The 22,697-nt window shown below is 35.7% G+C and overlaps 1 protein-coding gene and 1 pseudogene across 1 annotated transcript; both read left to right on the forward strand.

The window, feature by feature from the left end:
• The first annotated feature begins 6,753 nt into the window (after nt 1-6,753).
• Nucleotides 6,754-7,763, forward strand: LOC127624805 (P2Y purinoceptor 4-like; annotated as a pseudogene).
• A 955-nt stretch (nt 7,764-8,718) lies between these two features.
• Nucleotides 8,719-21,606, forward strand: LOC127629621 (arrestin domain-containing protein 1-like). The gene is made up of 8 exons (XM_052106746.1): nt 8,719-8,874; nt 16,117-16,227; nt 16,311-16,361; nt 17,372-17,526; nt 17,641-17,823; nt 19,089-19,265; nt 20,156-20,672; nt 20,868-21,606. The coding sequence occupies exons 1-8, from the start codon at nt 8,757-8,759 to the stop codon at nt 20,903-20,905; spliced, it is 1,350 nt and encodes a 449-aa protein (XP_051962706.1). The 5' UTR covers nt 8,719-8,756; the 3' UTR covers nt 20,906-21,606.
• Nucleotides 21,607-22,697: the final 1,091 nt, after the last annotated feature.

The following is a 22,697-nucleotide window of genomic DNA, read 5'->3' on the forward strand; positions in this document are numbered from 1 at the left end:
TCATGGTAAAATATGTTTTGTAAATAAAAAGATAATTTGGAAAATGTTTTACAGTATGAGTTTTTGCTTTTGGAGTGCTTTTGTTGATGCACTTAAAAGGATGGTTCATTGAAAATTCTCTCAATTACTCTCATGCATCCCAGATGTGTATGACTTTCTTTTTTCTGAAGTAAACAAACAAAGATTTTTAGAAGAACTTCTCTGCACCGTTGCTCCATACAATGCTAGTGATGCTGACCAGAACTCCAAAACCTCCAATAAGGAGATGATAGTGAGCATAAACAATCCATCCTGTAGTTTGATCAATGTCTTCTGAAGCGATCCAGTTGGTTTTGGGTGAGAACAGACAAAAATGTAACTCCTTTTTCACTGTACATCTTGCCATTGCAGTCTCAAGGCATGATCATGATTTCCAGCTTGAAAATACTTCCTAGTGCTTGACTCGTGTGCAGATCACTTGATGGTGCTATAGGAAGTGTAATCAAGCTTGAAATCATTATTGTCAAGGACACAGCTGTCAAGATGTAGTGAAAAAGGAGTTCTATTTTGGTCTGTTATCATCCAATACAATCTGGATCACTTCAGAAGACATTGATTAAACCACTGGAGTCTTCTGGATTAATTGTACGCTGACTTTACCTTTCACAAAGAGCTTTTGGAGTTCTGGTCACCATTCACTTACTTTGTTTGGAGCTACAGAGCTGAGATATTCTTTGTGTTCTGCAGATGAAAGAAAGTCATACACATCTGGGATGGCATGAGAGTGAGTAGATAATGAGAGAACTGAACTAACCCATAAACTGATAAAGATAATTATTAACTGATGTGATGTGAAGCCTTCAAGCCATGGAAAGCGACTAAGGAGAAGTCCTGTGCTGCTGTCTCCATCTAGTGTCTTGGCCTTATGTCTTGAAATAGATTGGTTGTTGTTTGCGTGTGTGCTGTACAGTAGCTCTGAGCAGTCAGAGAGACGCATCTCTGTAATCTCTCCAAAACCTAATGTCCTGCTAGGGTTCAAAATCTTAAATAATATCAACTGCATAATAGCAATAAATATGCAAATATATGTAGGGCAATCTAATTTACCTGCATGGCAGTCTTGATTTTCCCAAGAATCACGTGCTGGAAATTGTAAAAGATGTACAGTGTTTCCCCACAGGAATTAAAATAACAGCATTAATAATGAAATTCTCTGGAAACTGCTTCAACTGATCTGGTTGAAGTAAAGAGGAATTTAAAAGGTAAATAAAAGGAAGGCATGCCAGTATTAAAAACCGAGAAGAGACCTAACACCCACAAAGATTGCAAATTGTTCCTTTTTTCCTTGAATTAGAAAAGACATGCTCTGTATTATTGTCACAGCTTTCTGCATTATTATCAACTATAACCAGCTGATATATTTAACAGAAGCTGTTACAGGAAGGGTACTACTATCTTATGCCATTGTAGAGGCGTCATAAACTCTTCAGGAGAAACAACAATTAACTGAACCAGTGCCATTTGGACAGGCAGATTTTAAACAAATAAAATTTGTTTCTGCTTTTGTCTCTGTCTGATAGTAATTGAACTCTGTTTCGGTTGGTTCACACTCTTGCTCTGGACCCCAGTTAGATCTACGCAACTGTTGTTTCTTCAGAGCAGCATTCCAAAAAGTATTAATAAATCTTTATTTATTTATTAATTCATTTTCATATATAACGGGGTTCAAAAGTCTGGGACCACTAGTGAAAATGCTATTTTTAAACTAGTGAAATTTTCTATTTTAATACAAATTATAAATTTTGTTGTTAGATTGGCTTGGTAATATAAACTATATTAGCATCATAGCAATTGAAATGAAAAGTTTAATTGAAACAAACATTTAGAATTCTTAGTATTTGGTATGTCCCCCTTTTGCTTTTATGACAGCATGTGCTCAGGCTGGCATGAAATACATACATTATTGCAAAATCTGATAATCCATGTTGAGTGTGTTTTGAGAATGTTCCAAATAGCATGTTATGTGCTTCAATGGAAACAAGGAAATCTGATCATTCATACAAAAAAGGCTAATGTTAACAAATGTACTTACATTTGATTAGTTACCTACAAATAAAGCAGAATCTCATGTTTGTCTTATTCATTATGTATCATTGTTTTTCTAAATCCTAAATCTTTATTAATATCCAGGTTTAAATAATAAAAGATCTCAGATTTTTTGACACCACTGTTCACTCATTGGACCACTTTATTAGGTAAACCTGTACATCTACTTATTCATGAGATTATCTAATCAGCCAATTGTGTGGCAGCAGTGTAATGTATAAAATCATGCAGTAATGTTCACATCAGTCATCTGATTGGGGAAAAAATTTGATCTCAGTGATTATACCGTGGCATGATTGTTGGTGCCAGATGGGCTGGTTTGAGTATTTCTGTAACTGCTGATCTCCTGGGATTTTCAAACACTACAGTCTGTAGAGTGTAGAGAATGGTGCAAAAAACATCCAGTGAGCTGCAGTTCTTCCAGCACTGTGTGGATATGTGCAATGTATTTTAGGGGCTTCTGAAACATCATTACCAAAGACCCGCGTGACGACCCTGAATCTTCTCGTGATTCTGTTGGAGCAGAGCGTGGGAGTTTTTGATTGGTTCTCCCCATGCTAATTATCAATTAGTATAAGTATAAGAATGTTGTGGGTTATTTGGGGGACAGACTTGCTGGTATAGTTTTTTTCTTAGGAGTGGCTGGTCCCAGTATGTAAGACCTCATTGACACTTTTATTGTTTTTCTTTTCTTAAATCGTGTAGGATAAATATATTGTTATAGTTATATTTTTTGTTAACTCTTTGTGTTTTCCTTCACGATCCCTAGACTCATGTTTATTATTTATTGGTTGTGGTAATCGTTTAATTAAAATAAAGCCATTTTGAATTGATTAGACTTTGTTGTCTGATCACTCTTATGTTACAGCTTGAAACGAGCTGGTCGTGACACCGCCCATGAAGTTAAGTTACCTTCAATACTATACCACGACAATAGATGGAAATACGATTATCATTACATAAAAGATCATTAAAATACGATTAAAGTTGCATTTTAGAACAGAGCTACCAAGAATTATGTCAACATTTAAGCCAGAAATGTTGCCACTGTGTACATGGTTGAAGCAGATGTTTATTTCCCCTGTGTTTTCACAGTAGCAGTCCTTTAGAAATGCATCTGAGCTGAACATGCAGAACACTCTCAGCCTCACATTTCATGTAACATGCTTTGAGCAGCTGTAACATTTGATGAATAATAAAATGAGACAGCAATGGTGCTGTGAGGCAAGCATGATGTTGTCTGAACTGACAAAATGGGCAACTCTACCACATGATGCTTTTTCTGCAAACTACACATGGTAACACTGTATCTGTTTGTAGTTACTAAAATGTTATTTCATTTTAAGCTTACATTTACAGTATGTGCACTCACTGGCCACTGCAGTGAGTACACCTGTACATCTACATATTCATGTGATTAATCAGCCAATCATGCGGCAGATCATGCAGATATGGGTCAGGAGCTGCAGTTAATGCTCACATCAACCATCAGAATGGGGGAAAAAATGTGATTCAGTGATTTGGATTGTGGCATGATTGTTGGTGTCAGACGGCTGGTTTGCGTATTTCTGTAACTGCTGATCTCCTGGGATTTTCACGTGTAATCGTCTCTAGAGTGTAAAGAGAACGGTGTGAAAAACAACCAGTGAGTGACAGTTCTGTGGACATAAATGCCTTGTTGATGAGAGAGGTTAATGAAGAATGGCCAGACTGGTTCAAGCTAACAGAAAGGCTATGCTTACTCCGATAACCACTCTGTATAATTGTAGTGAGCAGTATCTCAGAATGTACAACATGTCGAAACTTGAGGCGGATGGGCTTCAACAGCAGAAGACCATGTTAGGTTCCACTTCTGCCAGCCAAGAACAGAAAACTGGGTCTGTAGTGGGCCTAACATTTGTGTATCTCAGCAAAAATCCATATTTGTCAGATCAGGCAATGTTTTTCCAATTGTCTACTGTTTTGGTGAGCCTGTGCCCACTACAGCCTCAGTTTCCTGTTCTAAACTGATAGTTGTGGTACCCAGATGGGTCGTCTGCTGCTATAGCCCATCTGCCTCAATGTTCAACATGTTATATTTTCAGAATTGCATAACGCGGTGACTCGTTTTAGCTTATCCCGGCCCGTTTCACGGCCGACCCACCAGCCCGCTCATTTCTCCCGATGGCCAGCCCACCCCTAATCGGCCCCAAAGTGTGTCGGCCCACCGGGAAAATGCCCAGTATGCCAGATTACCAGTCAAGCCCTGACACACAGACATATATTTAATTGTCAACTTCGTTGTCTTCATTCCTGAATTCCTTCTTGCAGAAATTCCTGCATTCTTATGTGTCAGTGATTCTGGGTGGCACCAACTGCGGTCTTGATTCGATAATCTACTGTTTCAGCTCTCAGAAATTCACAAAGACTTTCCACATCTCTCTTACTGAAATAGGTGTGAAGTTTGAAATGGGTCATGATGAACCTTTACAAGAATTACCTCATGTTAACAAGATCCTCATTCCCTCATTAAACAAGCAAGTGTCCAAAATATTATTTGTTATAATAATATAAAATATAGATGATTTTATAAGTATAATGTGTAATTTGCAGGTACAAAACAAACAGTGTTGTTATTTTGTGTTGGTAATTCATTAAGTATTTTTAAAATTGCAGTGAAATTTCATACACATGTAATTGAATAGAAACCATTTATCTTTTTAAAATATGAACGATTATGTCTGATATATTAGTTAAAGTCATAGCCATAAATGAAGAGGCTTGATAGGTGGAGTTGTTACTGCTGACTAACAAAAGGAAATCCTTCCTCTTTGATATACTGAAATATTTCATATAAATATTTATGTGAAGTTTTTCACATCACAGGCATCTCTCAACCCATGACACAATTTGCACAATTTCCATATTCCAAAGGTATTTTGAGGGGAGTATTGCATGACTTGGTAAGTGGTCTGTGTGGCTTAAGATTCATTAAGAATGATTTCACTTTTGGTAATTTACCTATGCATTTCAGTTTCTTTACTTTTTTCTATGTATGTATTTATGTATGTATGTGTATATATCTTCTAGGTTTACTTTGCATCGCTACACAAATTACATTTTCCCCTTAAGGGGCAATGTTTGTCCCCTGGATTTGATTTTCAGGTGCATAATTTACCTTTATGAGGGACTATATTTATATAAACATATAGATACTGTATATACTGTTTGTCATCCTTTTATGTTGAAAATTTAAACGTAATTAATTCATTAACTATTTATAGAAATATATAAAATGTTGGAAATAATTTACCGAGGAAGTCCTTTTGGGGGCATTTTGGTCCCAACATTTTGAATTTTGTGGCATTTTCATCACTTTTGGTGTCATGTTTGTCCAGAGACCTGGCTGATTTCTGACACTGGTACAAATAATGCAAGTATTTAATTTTCAGTTTTGTGTAAACAATTTTTAAATGCATACTTTTAAAATATGCATTATATTTCTATGACCATTCAAGGTTGAGTGATGGCATAATTCTGACACTAACAAGCTGCATGGGACCAAGGTTATTATAGTTAAATTAAAAATAAACTAAAACTGAAACGAAATTCCAAAAAATAACCTAGAAAAACGAAATTTAAAACTAAGATCTTCTTAAAAAACTAAAACTAAAATTAAACAATCATGCATCGCTTCAAACCTTACTAAAACGAAATTGAATTGATCAATTAGTTGATTAGTTTGATTAGTTTTCTTTTTTAATACTTTGACTTGTGCATGTTACAAAATCGTTTTTTGTTTCTTTTAACGTCGCAAATGTATTAGTTTATTTAATCAAATTTTTTTTTTTTTTTTTTTGAGGATGAGGTATAAAATGGCATTTAGCATTGTAGTGCAAATTACATGGAACAGATCTAAACAGTTAAATGCAAGACAGAAGGTTCATAGGATTCAAGTATTACAGGTAGTGTGCAAACAGCAGTAATGTTGTACAGTACAGTTTTGTTTTTTGTTTTGGTTGGGGGGGCTCAGCACAGTTTAGTGCCAGAGTTGGGGTGTGATGTGTCTTTGATGATATTTCTCACCCGCAGCGTTTGTGGTAGATGTCTTTGATTGAGTGTAACTGGGTACCAGTGATATTGGGCAGTTTTCACCACCCGCCGGAGTGCTTTCTGATTTGAAGAAGTGCAGTGACCATACCACACAATGATGCAATTAGTTAAGATGCTTTCAATAGAGCATATTTTGGTACCCATTCACTTGCATTGTGAGGACATAGAGAGCTGAAACATTCTATTAAAATCTTTGTTTGTGTTCAGCAGTAGAAAGAAAGTTATAAGCATCTGGGATGGCATGAGAGTGAGTAAAGGATGGGACAATTTTAATTTTTGGGTAAACTATCCCTTTAAGAACAAATCTAAAAATCCACCTGCTATCCAGTTTACAAGTAACTAAGCTTTTGCTCATGGCATGGACTAGGTTTAGGGTTAAGATTTAGAATTGCATGTTGGTCAGTTTATGTTGCTTTTAATTTGTATGCAATTACTTACTTGACATGCAAATGCTGTCGACATGGCAATGCAAATAAACTTTTTATAGAGAAAAACGTTTTCGCATTGTTTTGCACCTACCTTGTTACACCTATCTATAGCATAATTGTTTTTCCTTCACAGTGACATTCTTCTAAGATGGTTTCGAACAGCATCAATACAACATGTTCGCCTGTACCTCAGCAAATATCGCTTGCTGGATCTTCTCTCTGGTCTATCTGTTGGGCCTCCTGCTCAACAGCTTCAGTCTGTGGGTCTTCACGTGTCGCATTCGCAATTGGAACTCTGGAACTGTTTTGCAGTTTAATCTGGCTCTGTCTGATGCTATAATTTCTCCGATCACCCCACTGATGGCAGTATACTTTGCCACGAATGGCAACAACTGGATTTTCGGGACATTCGTCTGCCAGCTGAAGATTGCCGTGCTCAGTATCCACTTCAATGGCAGCATCCTGTTCCTTACACTCATTAGTGTTCATCGCTATATTTGTGTGGTGCACTTCAGCCGCTCATCACTGATGAAAAGAAAGGCTTTCATGAAGAAACTATGTGCTGGGATTTGGTGTTTTCTGATAGTGATTGGCATTATCTATGGATGGATGCTTCCTGTGACCACTGAGGAACACCATATGCAGTGTCTTACTATCCATCAGAAAACGTTCACGGAAGCATACTTTATTATCAATTTTGTGATTTTCATCTTTTCGTGTATTTTACCCTTAACTGTGTCTCTGTTTTGCTATAGTCGCCTGGCCAGCTCATTAACCCATATTAACATAAATTCTGCTCAGGGTAAGTCAGTTAAGACCAAGTCGATGAGGATGATAGGCATATGTGTAGTCATATTTGGACTTTGCTTTCTTCCTCTCAATGTTGTTCGGACCATAGGAGTAGTTGTGATAAAACTTTACCCTAAGAAATGCATGCTCATGTTGCGGTTGCAAACAGCATATTATGCATGTTATATATTAGCAGGAATCAACTGCTGCTTGGACCCCCTAATTTACTTTTTTGGCTCACGTAATTTTATGAAAGCATTCCAGAGCTCTCTCAGAGCAATACGTGTCAGGCGGAATGTTGACCACAAAAGTGAATCAGGCACATTAGGTCAGTGTGCAAACAGAAATGTAATAAATACAATCTCTTAGTGAATTAAAGTTTTGATTTGGTTGTCTTTGTTAAACATATATATTTAAGCACTGCTTTTAAGTTTACAATTACAATGTATTTATGTACTTTTTAATCAAGTTACTTTTGGCAGTATAAATAGGCTACTGTGTATTACTGTAGTAAAACTGTGACCTCAGCCTTTGCTGTTGAGCTCAAGCAATTGTTTTGTAGCACAACAGACCTTATTCACAGCAGCGCTATCTTTTATTTTTGACAGAAATTTGAATGAGGCTGTGAGGGATATGTACATTTCTCTTCAATGGGTTGTACTACAGTTAAAGTGTTTTTGGATCATTACACGAACAAAACATTTAAAAAGCATATTTCAAGAACATTTAGAAGACAAAAACCTCCAGACAACATACGTTGTGGAAAACCAGATGTGATCAGTGAGCGTTTACAACTTTATACGGTTCGTGCTTTTTAAGAGATGTCTCCCTCAAAGCCTCGTCATTCCCATAAAAATCAAAGATGGCGCTACAGTGAATAAGATATATGGTGTCATTTTTTTTAAATGTCTTTTTTTAATTAAAATGTATATTAGTTAAAGTAAGAGCTTTGTAAATGTGAGCATTAAAATAAACCGCAATTAAGCCAGCAACCCTACACTTCTTCTGTTGGATCTTCTTAATGGAGTTCTATTCTAAGATACACTTAAAAGGATTATTTAGAATGCGCGCGCACTCGACGTAAAATGTATTCAACATTCCAATAGTGTATAGCACTGTGACTTAGTGTTAAGGTCCTATGGATCATGTAAAATATGATATAACATGTTATTGATTGGCACACTGGCAAAACTAACTCGGAATTCGCATGAAATGATTTGTGCTTTCCTCGGTGAAAACTATTGACTCCTTGTGTGACGTCACGATGTAAATTGAATGACGTAGGCCACAGGTAGATCATTTCCTTGCTTCCTTGTAGCTCAGTTTCGTTCAACCACCTGTTCACGGTGGATAGAAAACAGAATGGGAAAGCTTCAGGAATTCGAAATAACCCTTAATAACAACAAAACGGTGTACAGCCCCGGTGAATCGATCTCTGGAACACTGAAGATCACAATTGCAGAGTCCATACACTGTAAAGGTAGGTCAATAATAACAACAACAATAAACCCATTACAAATGATCGGACACCGCAGACACTCATTTTGTTTCTACATGATTATTTCTGATTTAAAAGTGATATGTTTAAAAGTTTACGTTTTTAAATTCTTGTATCAGACGTAAATGTTGCTAGTGGTTTTTCTAGACGTAATATTGTATTTTGTTCTTGCGCATCGAGGACTGATAGTGGTGGTGTAGAGCGAAGGTTGTTGCAGATCCTTTATTGACATGCCAATGAGGAATAGCGCATAAAAGTTTTTTTTATTAGCTCTCTGAAATTTCCGCGAGTAGGCCTATACCCCCTTTTATGTCGAGTGATTTTAAGTACATTTACAATACCTACATCTTTAAAACATGTTTAGATAGTTATGTCGCCTATATTATCTAGTGTGCCTCGATACCGTGCCAGGTAAACAAATCACAGTTTCGGTTATCAGTTTGAGCCGAACAGTGACTTAGAAAATACAATCCAAAGACTTTAGTGTATTTAAGCAAAAGACCGACATCAGTCTTGAAGAAAACATCGGGATGTAACGCACGAGCAGCTTCTCGCCTGTGTTTATTGTTTTTCCGAACTTCTCATTTGCATATTTTTAAGCCTGCTCAAACAGCGTGTTTGAAATAAATAATTCAGACTGGACATTTAAACATCTTTTAACCTGTCCATCTACTGTTAGGTGAATATCAAGTCTGGTCTTAGTATGTTACAATACTAGTAAGACAGCTTAAAACAAAACTAAAGCACACTGTAACAATTTTTCTTAATTTGAACTGTAAAAGAATGAAAAAAGAAAAATAAGAAAAGTAAAACAAAAACGTTAATTGGTTATTGGGTAGTTACCTTAAAATATACGGTCATTTTTTAAATATTTTTTAAAAAACAATACATGTAGACTTGTGGTAACATTTTGTAAATATATATATATATATATATATATATATATATATATATATATATATATATATATATATATATATATGAGATTATATATATTTTTCTTTTTTCTGTATAATTAACAGTAATGTAATGAGTACATGTACTTTTTTTTACGGTAACTTATTGTTACAATTACGGTAAAAACAATAATCGTGTGTTCCCAGAATTCCCTGTGTGACCCATTACATTTTGTTATATTTTATGGGAATAAGAATAAGAAATTATTCTTATTTTTAATATCAGTCATGTACATTGGGGTGTTCTGTTTTATATTTAATGTCGTTTATTTAATGTTTACTGCATTATTTCAATTTCACATGTGTTACCCTGATGGTGTTTATTGTTTGTGTGAGTGACACTGAGCAATGTCTTTACATGTTTACTGGTCATTGCTCCAGGAAGGGCATCTTTTGATGAACTTCATGTCATCATGTGCTCTTCTGTAATTTTTATGGTAATTAACAATATATTTTAAAGTGAAAAGCAGAATTTACAGTTTCAGAAGGTTTATTTTTTAACAATATAATCGATGGTAATGCACCGCGAAATATACAGGCATCAAAATTACATCCTGTAAAGCCTGAAACGTGGTTACTGTATTTTCTACTGTGAATTTCTAGCAACCACAGCTGCCAGTTTTTTTACTGTAAAATTAACAGGATATATTTTTACAGTGTATTATACTGCTACTCACCTGCACTTGTTAATAACAGCACCTGTTTTCATACAGTCTCAATGCTTTACAGTACATGTGGTCATATTTAGGTCAGGTCTCTTGACACCAGCTGAACCAAATCATTATTATAGTCAATATTTCTTAGCCTATCCACTAAAATATTATATTAAGACATATACTGTATCTTCTCTTTAATTATCATTGAGAGAATCTACTAATCGGATATCCGGATTGTTGACTGTGGTCAATGTGTGGTCGATTCCTTTATTTAGCTATCAGCATGTGTGACATGACTAACATGAAAAAAGTTTTCATCACTTACTGCCAAGTTCAAAAAGTATAGTGGATGTAGCCTATATCAAATATATTTATTGTATGTACTACGGTCATTTACTGATACACCTGTAACATGAAAATAGCCAACAAAATCAGTTGCCAGAACAGACAATTTTTCGACTTGTGGTTTGGACTTTGCCTTGGTCGTGCGATCAAGGGCTTTGGCCCGCTTGTAGGAACGGCTTTGGGCTAGGAAAATGTGATAAGACTTAGTCTTAGATAAGACTAAGAAAAGTGAGTCATACTACAGTCAGATTGACTCTATAAATAGGTTGTAAGAAAATTTAAAAAAATTACAGAAGTGATTAATATGGTTACAATGATATGATATGATATGAGAGAGAGAGAGTGAGTGAGTGAGTGAGTGAGTGAGTGAGTGAGTGAGAGTGTGTGTGTGTGAGAGTCATGTGGTTATGACAGGGACTGATGTTGTTTGAGCTAAGATCTGTGGTCAGGGCGTTGATGATGAGTACTCACCAGACTGGTTTGTTAGCATTCCGAATCAAGGAAAACATTATTAATGATCACTCACAGTCATCATTACAACTAGCCTAATGGAGATATGATGTCATTCAGCAGTGTTTATTTCTTTAGAGTTTACAGTTCAGCTGTACCCTACCTTGACGTTTTTTTTATTTTAATTAACATATTTATATATAAACTGAAATGATAACAATTCAATTTGAGTGTCAACTTTAAATTATTGACTCATTGTTGACTTATTGTTATATATTCAGTTTGTTGCTTTACACTTTTATACTGTTGTAACACTGTACGTACATTTAAAGTAACTGCATGTAATGTAATTACATTTGTAATTTATGGTAAGTCTGGTACTGTGAAAATTCTTGCAAGATTCAAATACAATATTCATATACTGTTTACTGTAATTTGTAAAAAAAATTATAATAATAATAATATAGAGCGGGTCGGCCACTAATCGCAGGGTTGGTGGTTCGAATCCCGGCCCTCACGACTCCACATGTCGAAGTGTCCTTGGGCAAGACACTGAACCCCAAGTTGCTCCCAATGGCAGGCTAGCACCTTACATAGCAGCTCTGCAGCCATTGGTGTATGAATGTGTGAATGAGTCACAGTGTAAAGTGCTTTGAATACCGTTAAGGTTAAAAAGGCGCTATATAAGTGCAGACCATTTACCATAATATATTGGAATCTTACACCTTTTGGCACATCATCCGGACTCTCTCTCTCTTTCTTCCACACTGCCCTCACAGTGCTCACTCTCCCTTGAGTTCTGATTACATGCACCTGCATATCATTAGTGTCTAATCAAGGACTGCATATATACCCTGCTTTCACACACACTCTTTGTCTGTTCTCATTAATAGTATCTCTGAAATGCCACATAGTTCTACTATGTCAAACATACCTGTGTACCATTATTGCCTGTGAGTTATCTGTTCATCGTGTACATAATCTGTCTGGAAATTACTGTTTGCCACTCTGTTCAACTGGATTTACTCACAATGTTTACATCACCATTTCAATCATTTGTTCAATAAACCCTGCTACTGAGTTCATATCTCTGCCTCCATGTGTCTCTCCGTGACACCTTACCATTTTTAAACCCTCACGCTTTTATTTTGATGTTCAAAATTCTCCAGGAAGTCCTATATGTGACTGTTTGTTTGCAAGTTCACAGTAGTTTAATTCGCTTATTCAAATTCTGGTAAAATGCAACTCCCGTGCCATTCTAAGTGCATATCATTGTTGATATGTTTTCAAGCAGTTTTGCCAAACTGGATTGTGCAACCTTAAAGCCCAGAAATACAGAATATTGTGTGATTTATCTGCCTTGGTGATATAGGGGTTAACCACTAACCCCTACCCTTGGCCTACACATGGCTGCTAACCCTTTCCTTTGCAGCTGCAAATCTCCTGGTGGTTTTGCAGATTATGTTGTACACAATATGTACATTGTGGAAAATGCTTTAAATTGTAATATAATTTAATGAAATCAAATATAAAGTGTGACCCAACCATTCATTTGCCCTCAGTTCAGGTGTTCATCAGTGGGAGATGCTTTGCTAACTAGAAAAATAGAGAGTAAAAAAAAAAAAACACAAGACATCATTGTTACAATAGGTCATTTTTAACTTCGAGCAATAAAGTCAATCAAACGAAATTGAGTGATATTCTGTTCAATATGTCAGAGTTGTGATAGGTCAAGAAATCTAGAGATTCCATATGTTGTTTTTGTTGTTCGCTGGATTTCTTGATGAAATCTCTTCTGACATATTTCCCATGGTTGCTTATGTATCTTGGGTAACATATCTGCTTACTAGTACTCGTGTGTCTGGGGTAGATAGATAGAGACAGAGAACGAGAGGAAGAGGAGGAATTAAAGAACAGAACCAGAAAGACAGAGCTTTTAAACACAGAATTGACAAAAGGAGACTAATGTACACATACATACTGTACATGTTCTTAGAGAGAACTTACAGCAGAAGCACTTGTAAATTTGTGTTGCACCCAGGGGTGGATTACCTCACCTGGACAAAAATCTCAGAGGCATTAAAGGAATATTACTTGTTCAAAACAAGTTAAATTCATCCGACAGCATTTGTAACATGATGTTGATAACCACAAAAATACATTTTTATTTGCCCCTTCTTTTCTTTAAAAAAAGCAAAAATGTGGTTTAAAGTGAGGCACTTAAATTGGAAGTGAATGGGTGCCAATCCGTAAATGTTAAAATACTCACTGTTTCAAAAATATAGCCATGACATGTAGCCTACACAATAAGTCTTCTAACATGATTAGAGTGAGATAAAATCTCCTACTAACCATTTCTGTGTCAAGTTAAAGCCAATTTTACAACTTTGTTGCCATGACAATATAATGTCAGCAAACCCTAAGACACTAAAATGACTGAACTTTTTTATTACAACTTAATCAACTGTACAGCTCAAATAATACATGAGTTTTAACAGAAGAATTAATGTGTGCTTTTATAAAATAATAAGCTTCACATTTCTGCCTTTCAAGCCCTCCAAAAATTGGCCCCGTACATGTCCATTGTAAGTACATCACTGTAACCTCGATTTTTTTTTCTTAACTTGTATTAAACCTGAAATATTTTTTTAACAATTCATTTACAATAACATTTTCATAATGTGAAGTTTTTTTTTTCTGCTCAAACCAGACCTTGCAAGCAAAAAAACTATGCTGTACTTACCTTTCATATGATCCTAGATTGCACATTGCTCTGTTACAGTTATGCTGTTGTTTCATGTTGATCTTTTCAGATCTTGATTTTATTCTTTTTTTAAATTTTGGACTTTTTGCTTTTATTACAGATAAGGCTGTACAGATGAAACAATAGGAAGAGGGAGTGGGAGGGTGGGATCGGGAAATAACCTCTAGCCATTCTCAAACTCTATTCACTGCAAAAAGTGCCACCATGCAACATGTCTGAGAGCATGCATCTCCGATCAAAATGGATAATTATCTAAAGTATCTAGTCAGAACATCTTGTCAAATGTTCATAATTCATAGTGTAATACCATTAAAAGAATAGATTTCTAAACTGCATTTAGAAATCTAGCTGTATTGATCAGTGGTTGATTGATATTAATTTTTGCTATGGCCAATGGCAATATCGATAACTAGAGCGAAATTGCCAATGACCAATATAGTGCTCCTTATATATAATTGAAACATACAATACAAAACGATTTAGTTATTGCTATTGAGATGTACACATGACATATACAATAAAATTAAACAATCAAGAATACACTATATTTGCTCAATTGACTACAAATATCTGAAAATATAAACTGTACATTATCTAATGACATTGACTGTTGGTTGATTTTGGAACTTAGGGAGTTCAATGCTTCTGTTAATCAGACAAGTAGTCACAGTTATTGGCAAATTGGTAAATTCGCAAGATCTATTTCCTCTCTCCTCTGTAGAATTGTTTTGAGTAACGGGAAGTGAATTAGTTCTATGTGCTGTGGATCATTCACAAGAGCTGATAATCTAGACCTCCTCTGTTGACTCCATATTGTCTCCATGGTTACATGAAAGCATTATTGCAACATCCTGCTGTAAAAACTGAAGGACAGAGTGAGGTTATAATAAGTGCAGTTCTCAATAAAGGAAGTTATTTCATTCCGGTTAATGGTTTGCCCAAAAATGAAAATTCTGTCATAATTTACGGTATTGAGCTTCATTACGTTTTAAACTCGTATGCTGTTATTTTTTCCATGGAAAAAAAGGAGAATTTTCACATAGATCTTTTCTATTGAAATCATGTGGTGCTACTTTTTGTGGGTTTTTTTTTTTTTTTTTGGTTTTGGTTTCCATTTTTGGAGCTTGATAGCCAGTGGTCACCATGAACTGTCATTGTGTCCACATTAATCCATTTAAGTTTGAAACCTCAATTTTTAAGTTCCAAATTTCATCATTTTCCAAAGTATGATGCTATGGAGAGTGTTTTTGAAAATGTTTTAGTTTGGATGTGGCCAAAGGTCTATCTGACATTTCTTCAAAATTCTTCCTATGTGTTCCACAGAAAATCGAAATATAATAAATAAATAAATATATACAGTGCTGTTCACATAAGATGTTTCAAAAAAACATTTGTTTTAAGATGGTTATTTATATATTCAGCTTTAGTGTGTCAATAGGAAATATACATTAAAGACTCCCTAACATTCATTTAGCAAACAGAATAGAATAGATGAACAGAGAGCCCTGCAACAGATGGTTTGACCCCCATAGAGCCCCCACACAACATTGTGTCAGTCTGGGATTACATGAAGAGACCGAATCAATTGAGACAGCATAAATAGATAGAAGAACTGTGGTGAATTCTCCAAGATGCTTGGAACATCCGATCTGCCAACAACCAAGAAAAACTGTGTCCAGGTGTGCCTAGGAGAATTGGTGCTGTCTTGAAGGCACAGGTGTTCACACCAAATATTGATTTAGCTTTTTTTTTTATATTTACTGGACTTTGTATTAACTATTTATGCCATTATTTAAGTGCCTTAAACATTTGCACAGTCCTGAATTTATAAAATAATATAAAAACAAATAACAAAATTTAGAATAGGAAGATGAGTAAATAATGACGAGGATAAATAATAATTTCATATTTTGAGTAAACTATAGAATTTAACATAAACTAATGTTGTGCATGTCTTGTTAAGTTATTACATTTCACTTGATTATGCTTTGCATCTTTGTAGGAAAATGTCTTCGATGACTGATGATATGTCTTTAATTATTTCCACAAACAGCAATCAAAGTGAACTGCCAGGGAGTCTGTGGAGTGACCAGCAAAGCAAATGACGTGAACTGGACTGAGGAGGAGCAGTACTACAGCAGCTCAGTCTCAATTGCAGATAAAGGTACTCAGGTGACTCTCAAATGTAATGAAAGCCACAATATGCAAGTTTCAATCCCTTACAATTTCTCTCCATCTGTTTCCCAGGCACTCTGAAAGAGGGCGAGCACAGCTTCCCCTTCAAGTTTCTCTTACCAGGTGAGATTGCAGTTTTCTGTCATTGAAAACACCTGCTGTCCTGCATTCCTCTAAGATATGTCAGAGTTACCCACTGTTTACATTTATCCACGGCAACAGAGCAACACATACTTGGTGTCTGAATATTAAACACAATAATAGTGTTCTTATTTTTATTGGTGTTTGGTCTCTAAAACCTCAATTGGTGATGCATTTCAAAATTATGCCTTCTCGTTCCATTTTAACTCCTTAGGTTTCATTTTATAAGAATATTTACCACTAAAAGGACCTAATAAATATAAGAGTCAAAAATAATTATTTTCAGAGTGTTGTCTTTGTAAATTAGCTATAAATGGTATTAGACCTTTGTTTAATAGGATGTAATCAGTTGAGCAGGAATAAATAGTTTCCACTATAAAGGTTAATGTTTTATAAAAATTAATTCCATTGAATCTATATTTCCCCCCTTATCTTACAAAGAACATAATTCAATTTAAGATGCTTTTTGTGATTGTGTAAATGATGAACTGAGTGGTGTGATAAAACCAAAACTTGACTTGTTTTCACACAGCTACAGTATAGGTTGAATTGGATTCCTTCATTATGTGCATTTTCTGCGTGATAGAAATGTATCTTCTTAATCTGTTATGCCAAGACACACGCTAACCCGACTAGTCGTCTGTAACTGCTCTTATTGTTCAGAGCTGCACAGCTGCAACTTGGTACCTCCATCTGCTTTTCCTCTTGTATCTAAAACTGTTCAGCTCTCCTTAAGAGACACAAGGCCACTCTTAAGGAAACATGTGCCTTCTTGTGCTGTTGCATTGGCTTCTATTGTTTCTAAGCTTTTTCTGAAATATTTGAGCTTAAAACTGCACTCAGTTATCTACTCATTAAAGATTTACAGTTTAATAAAGAAATGAATTGCACAAATAGAACAAATTAATACATTGTCCCTATTTTACAATAATGTTGCTGTTTTTTTAACCCCTGCAGTGAAGAAACAAACGTCTAATTTTCTCTTTTTTTAGCCACTGCACCAACATCATTTGAAGGGCCTTATGGACAAATTTTTTACAGAGTTAGGGCTTTCATAGACACTCCTCGGTTCGCAAAAGACTACAAAATAGAGAAGCCTTTCTGCATGCTGAACAACTTCAACCTCAATGAAGCACCTGACATACTCGTAAGTGTGCTACACCTATAATTCAAACAAACTACACCGACCTGGCTTACATGCATGAAAATGTCAACAAACCATATTCATTTGTGCTTTGTTGTTTATGTTTGCTTTGTACAGGAACCTAGCTCATCATCCATTACCAAAACTTTCTCATACATGCTCGTGAAAAATGGGACAGTGGTGCTGAACGGCAAGAGCGACATGCGGGGATATGTAGCTGGACAGATCATCGAAGTATCAGCTGAGATTGAAAATAAATCGGACAAGTCTACAGGCCATGTGGTAGCCAGTCTAATGCAGGTAAGACTGGAAACTAACTACTTGACTAAATAAATATGCTGCTTGCGCTTAGACATTTACCTGAGAAAGCTAAAAAATTACATCTTAATTTATCTGGATTATGACTTCGGCCACATCCACTCTAATCAGTTTTCATTTGAGAACTACATTCTCAGTTTCCCAACGTCATCGATTTTCAATATCAATGTGTTTTCAAATGAAGAAAATATAAGTGTGGACATGGCCTCTGATGACAACATTAGTCAAGCTCAAGTTATTTATACTGTGCAATAGATTATATTTTTAATTGTGAACCATAACACTCACTTTATATTACCTTTGTAGAGTTCAAATACTTTGAACATGGTCTCGTAGAATTAACGTTACTACAATTACATTACACTACAGAGCCACCTGCATTTACACACGTATTCCAACATGATTAGTTTCCACTCTAGCTCACCTGAAAGAGTGTTAAAATTTGGACTTGGAGGCCGAGCCTCGAGCCCAGCCAAGGACACTCAGAGTGAAAGTGAAAGGAAAGTGCAATAGAAGCAACACGAAATGATGTGGTTAGATTTAGGCGTTGGTTAAGGATGTCTGTTTTGTTCACCTCTCATGTATCTTTTAAGACACTATTGGTTAGGTTAAGGCAACTGATTGTGGTTAGGGAGGAACGTTTTGCTCATTAAAGCCTCCATTTAATATTTACCTTAAACCACATCTGATTCCAACATAATTTTACTCTCTTTTGGCGCCCCCCCGCTGAACAAATCACAGGGAAACTGCAGCCAAACATGTAATGAGGGGTTAATTAAAGGTGCACTTAGTAATGTTTTCCTCATTAAAAAAGTTTAACTCCTTAAGACATGAATTGTAATTCGGCAACATATGTAGGGAATCATGAATGCTCACATTAAAATGAAGACTTCAGTCATATCAGTAAGTGTATAAACTCTTATATTCTACATGGAGAGGGTCCGCACATGGGGGCTGCCATGTTAGAATCACATGACCAGCTGAATACTACTCACTTAATCTCAGTAACCATCCTGTTATTTGACACTTTCACTCAATGATTAACGTAATCATGGCTGACTGTGAATACTACATTTCTACAATGACATATGAAACTGAAAACTATTGATTTTAAATGATGCCTCTAAGTGTCAGTGCAAGTCCAATATGACACAAAGACAAACGTTACTGAGTGCACATTAAGTTTCATAAAATATTAATATGTCTGAAAATAGTGGTACATTTTACAATCTGAAATCTAATTTCAGAAAGTCACATATAACACTAAGAAGCCGACAATTGACCTGCGGGCTGTTGCAGAGGTAGAGGGCCCTGGTGTTAAGGGTGGACAAAAAGCTGATTGGAAGGAGAAGATAATTGTACCTACTCTTCCTCACTCCTCTCTGACTGGTGATGTCCTCATCCAAATCAGCTACTACATTCAGGTACATTTCTAGGTCAAGCTTTCTAGGTAATACTTTATTATAGAGTCCATGTTACACAAAGTACATAATAATATAATAAATTACATTAGAAATACTGGTCTGGTGGCCTCGCCCTCAGTGAAAACGTATTGGTCTAAAATCCTGATGCATTTAATATCAAATATTAGCTGGTTGGCTGTGAGTATAACACGTTATATAACACAGCAGTTGCTCAATTCAGTGTGGACAGATGAATGGACCATTTTCACAGACTTTGTCTGTGAAATGTGTTTCTGCCTTATTTAGCAGCATAAATCTAGCTAACTTTTTATATTTTCATTTTTTTTATTATTTAGTATGCATTTATAATGTTATTATTATTTAAAATATTTGTGTTATTTTATTCTGTCATTAATCAAATAAAAAAATCAACACTACTAACGATGAGGTTTCTTATACAGCTGCTGATGGACTGACAGCAAATTTGGGATCCTTCTCAGTTCTGACTGCCGTTTTCACCATTCTCTAACCAAATGAGAATGTAAAAATAGTATTTGCTGTGGTCTCTCATTCACAGCTGTAGACATTAACCCCACTAAACTTACTTCTGTGATCCAAACCCTGAAATGTGAAAAGGGTTCATTGCTTGCCACTGGAAACTTGTAGCATTATGCCTGAATAGGACACGGTATAACTCTGTAATGTAAAGCTTGAATGTTTTCTTTCGCATGAGTATTCTGTTCCATTGTGGTCAGAGTATTTGAGTTTGGTATTAGCTGGTTTCATGTAAGTGAGTGGGAATATCCATATCATAAAGATTCAATTAATCAGAAGTTCATGCAAATTGTGTTTGGTATATCCTGCTTCCTTCTCATTGAATCTCATCTGTATGTTTCTGCATGCTCTTACAGGTCTCTTTGAAATACCCAGAGGTGTCATTAATTTTGCCCATTTACATTGGAGGCATCGCAGTGGATCCCACTCGGCCTTCCCCCTCAAGGCCTGTCCCTCCCAAGCCAGCCCCACGCTCTAACCCCGCCTCTGCCCCTTCTCCTTCTGCTGCTCCCTCTGACTCTACCCCTCTCAGCCTGCCTTCTCGCACAAACCCTAAAACTGCACCCAAACCCAGGCCTCGAAGCACCTATGTATCCCCCAGTGCACCACCAGCAGATCTGTACCCTGAGCTCCCAGGTGCAGCTAACTGCAATGGGGAAATTACAAAGAGTCCACTGCAGGTGTCAGGTTCTCAGCCTGTGACCCCTAATGCATTCAGCTACACTCCTGGACTCAGCTTCAGACAGAGCCAAAACTCCAACCATGCATCAGGACCTCCCTTCATTTCTGACACCAACCCTCAAGACAGATCCTTGTTGCCTTCCTCTCCAATGAGTATGCCTCCAAACTATATGATTTCAGCATTTCCTCATGGTATGCCATGCTGTAGTGTCATCTTATATGAAGTGATAGGACCTATCCTCTTATACAAATTATCCTGCATTGTTTAAACCAGAAATAGGTTTTGGGAGTTCATCATGAATATGAAGATTATTATTATTAAGCAAATAATTAATAAGATGAATATTACCTAATTAGTAATTGGATTTTCTTTGTTTCTCTACTCAGAGCCTCCACCTTCCTATGAAGATATCAGCAACACATAAGATTTTACCCAACCACAGGAAGACTATAAATCATTTGAGGAAAACGTTGTTTTCAAAACACTCCTGTGACTTATTAATAAATGCAGATCTCAAGCACTTTTTGTACTAAATGTGTAAATCAACATAAGAGAATCTGATATTTATACACATCTTCAGATATGGTTTGGCATCTATGATGCCAAGCATTTAAAAATTAGTAACTTAAATGTTTTAAAATGGAAATTATCTGCTAGTCTAATTTTATTTATGAACCTCATGCAAAATTGACTGCTTGTATTAAGGATTATCCTTAATAATTAAGAAGAGTATTAATTATTAAGGATGTCCCTCATTTTATACATTTGTACAAAATGTTCTTGAAATCACACAAACAGCCAGGTTATTTTGCTTTGTCCCTTTTATTAGCAAGTTTATGTTTTGTTTCCCATTTTATTGATAAGCTAAAAAAAATCCAGATTAGTTTACAAGTTTTTATATATGTCTATATATTTGGTTGCACAAATCATCCACAAGTCTTTATATGACACTACAGATTATATATAGCCTTATAAATAAATAGTATAGATTATGTGATATTGAATGACCAATTGTTAGTATTGTTTTTTCCCCAAGACAAATTGCACACTACTTTCATATTAAAACACATTTTCTATTGAAACAGTGATTTGTAGTGTTAATTGTAGTGTACATATTAATAAAATTATTTTGAAAATCAATGGCTTTTTTGTAAAAGTGCAAAATAATATATAAATAAAAATAACTAACTAAAAAAACCTTACAAGATGTCCTGCATTTTTTTGTGCTTTTTATTTCTCTCATCATTAACTCACCCTCATGCCATCCCAGATGTGCATGACTTTCTTTTTTTCTGCTGATTTTTAGAAGAATATTTAAACTCTGCAGGTCCTAACAATGAAAGTGAATGGTGACCAGGACTTTGAAGCTCCAAAATGCACATAAACACACCATATAAATAACCCAATAGACTCCATAAATTGTCCTCGCTGCCATGTAAGTTGTAGTATGCATGAATAATGCAAATCACCATAAACAAAAGAGGAATTTGAAAGTGGAGATTTATAGTAAAAAATGACATAAATATTGATCTGTTTCTTTCCCACACCTATCATATTGCTTCTGAAGATATGGATTTAACCTCTGAAGTCATATGCATAACTTTTATACTGCCTTTATGTGCTTTTGGAACTTCAAAGACATGGTCACCATTCACTTTCATTGTGAGGACCCACAGAACTAAAATATTATTCTAAAAATCTATGTTTGTGTTCAGTAGAAGAAAGTCATACACATCTAGGATGGCTTGAGGGTGGGTAAATGATGAGAGGATTTTCATTTTTGGGTGAAATATCCGTTTAACTTGATGCATGAATGGATGTCAAGTATCTGTCCAGGTAGAGAAAATGATCAACTTAACAGTTTGGTAGTCGTCGCTATAAGCAACAATATAGGTGAGTCATAACATAATTAACTCATAAACGGCCATGTCTACCGCACAAACAGCAATAAGTGTGTTGAATTAGTGCAGAAACTTTGATACAGTTCAGCATCAGTAGTCAACATTATAGTGCATGTTTGTGAAAACAAACCCTTCAAACATATACATCCCATTACCAGCAGAGGGCGCAGTCTGGTCACAAGACAGTCGAAAAGCGCATGTACTTATGAAGCAAGAGCAGCGGGTAAGCGAAGTGAGCAAGACACTTTCTGAATGCAATAAATTGTTTTACAATAATGGAAAACATCATATATTAACGTACAAGTACGTATAAAA

Source organism: Xyrauchen texanus, chromosome 3, assembly GCF_025860055.1.
Source record: "Xyrauchen texanus isolate HMW12.3.18 chromosome 3, RBS_HiC_50CHRs, whole genome shotgun sequence".
Classification (NCBI taxonomy): Eukaryota; Metazoa; Chordata; class Actinopteri; order Cypriniformes; family Catostomidae; genus Xyrauchen; species Xyrauchen texanus.

Excerpts from the sequence above, each read along its gene's own strand:
- LOC127629621 (XM_052106746.1), top strand. The coding sequence starts at position 8,757 with ATGGGAAAGCTTCAGGAATTCGAAATAACCCTTAATAACAACAAAACG. Across the intron at positions 8,875-16,116 it reads AGAGTCCATACACTGTAAAG|CAATCAAAGTGAACTGCCAG; the intron begins GTAGGTCAATAA and ends TTCCACAAACAG. Across the intron at positions 17,527-17,640 it reads ATGAAGCACCTGACATACTC|GAACCTAGCTCATCATCCAT; the intron begins GTAAGTGTGCTA and ends TGCTTTGTACAG.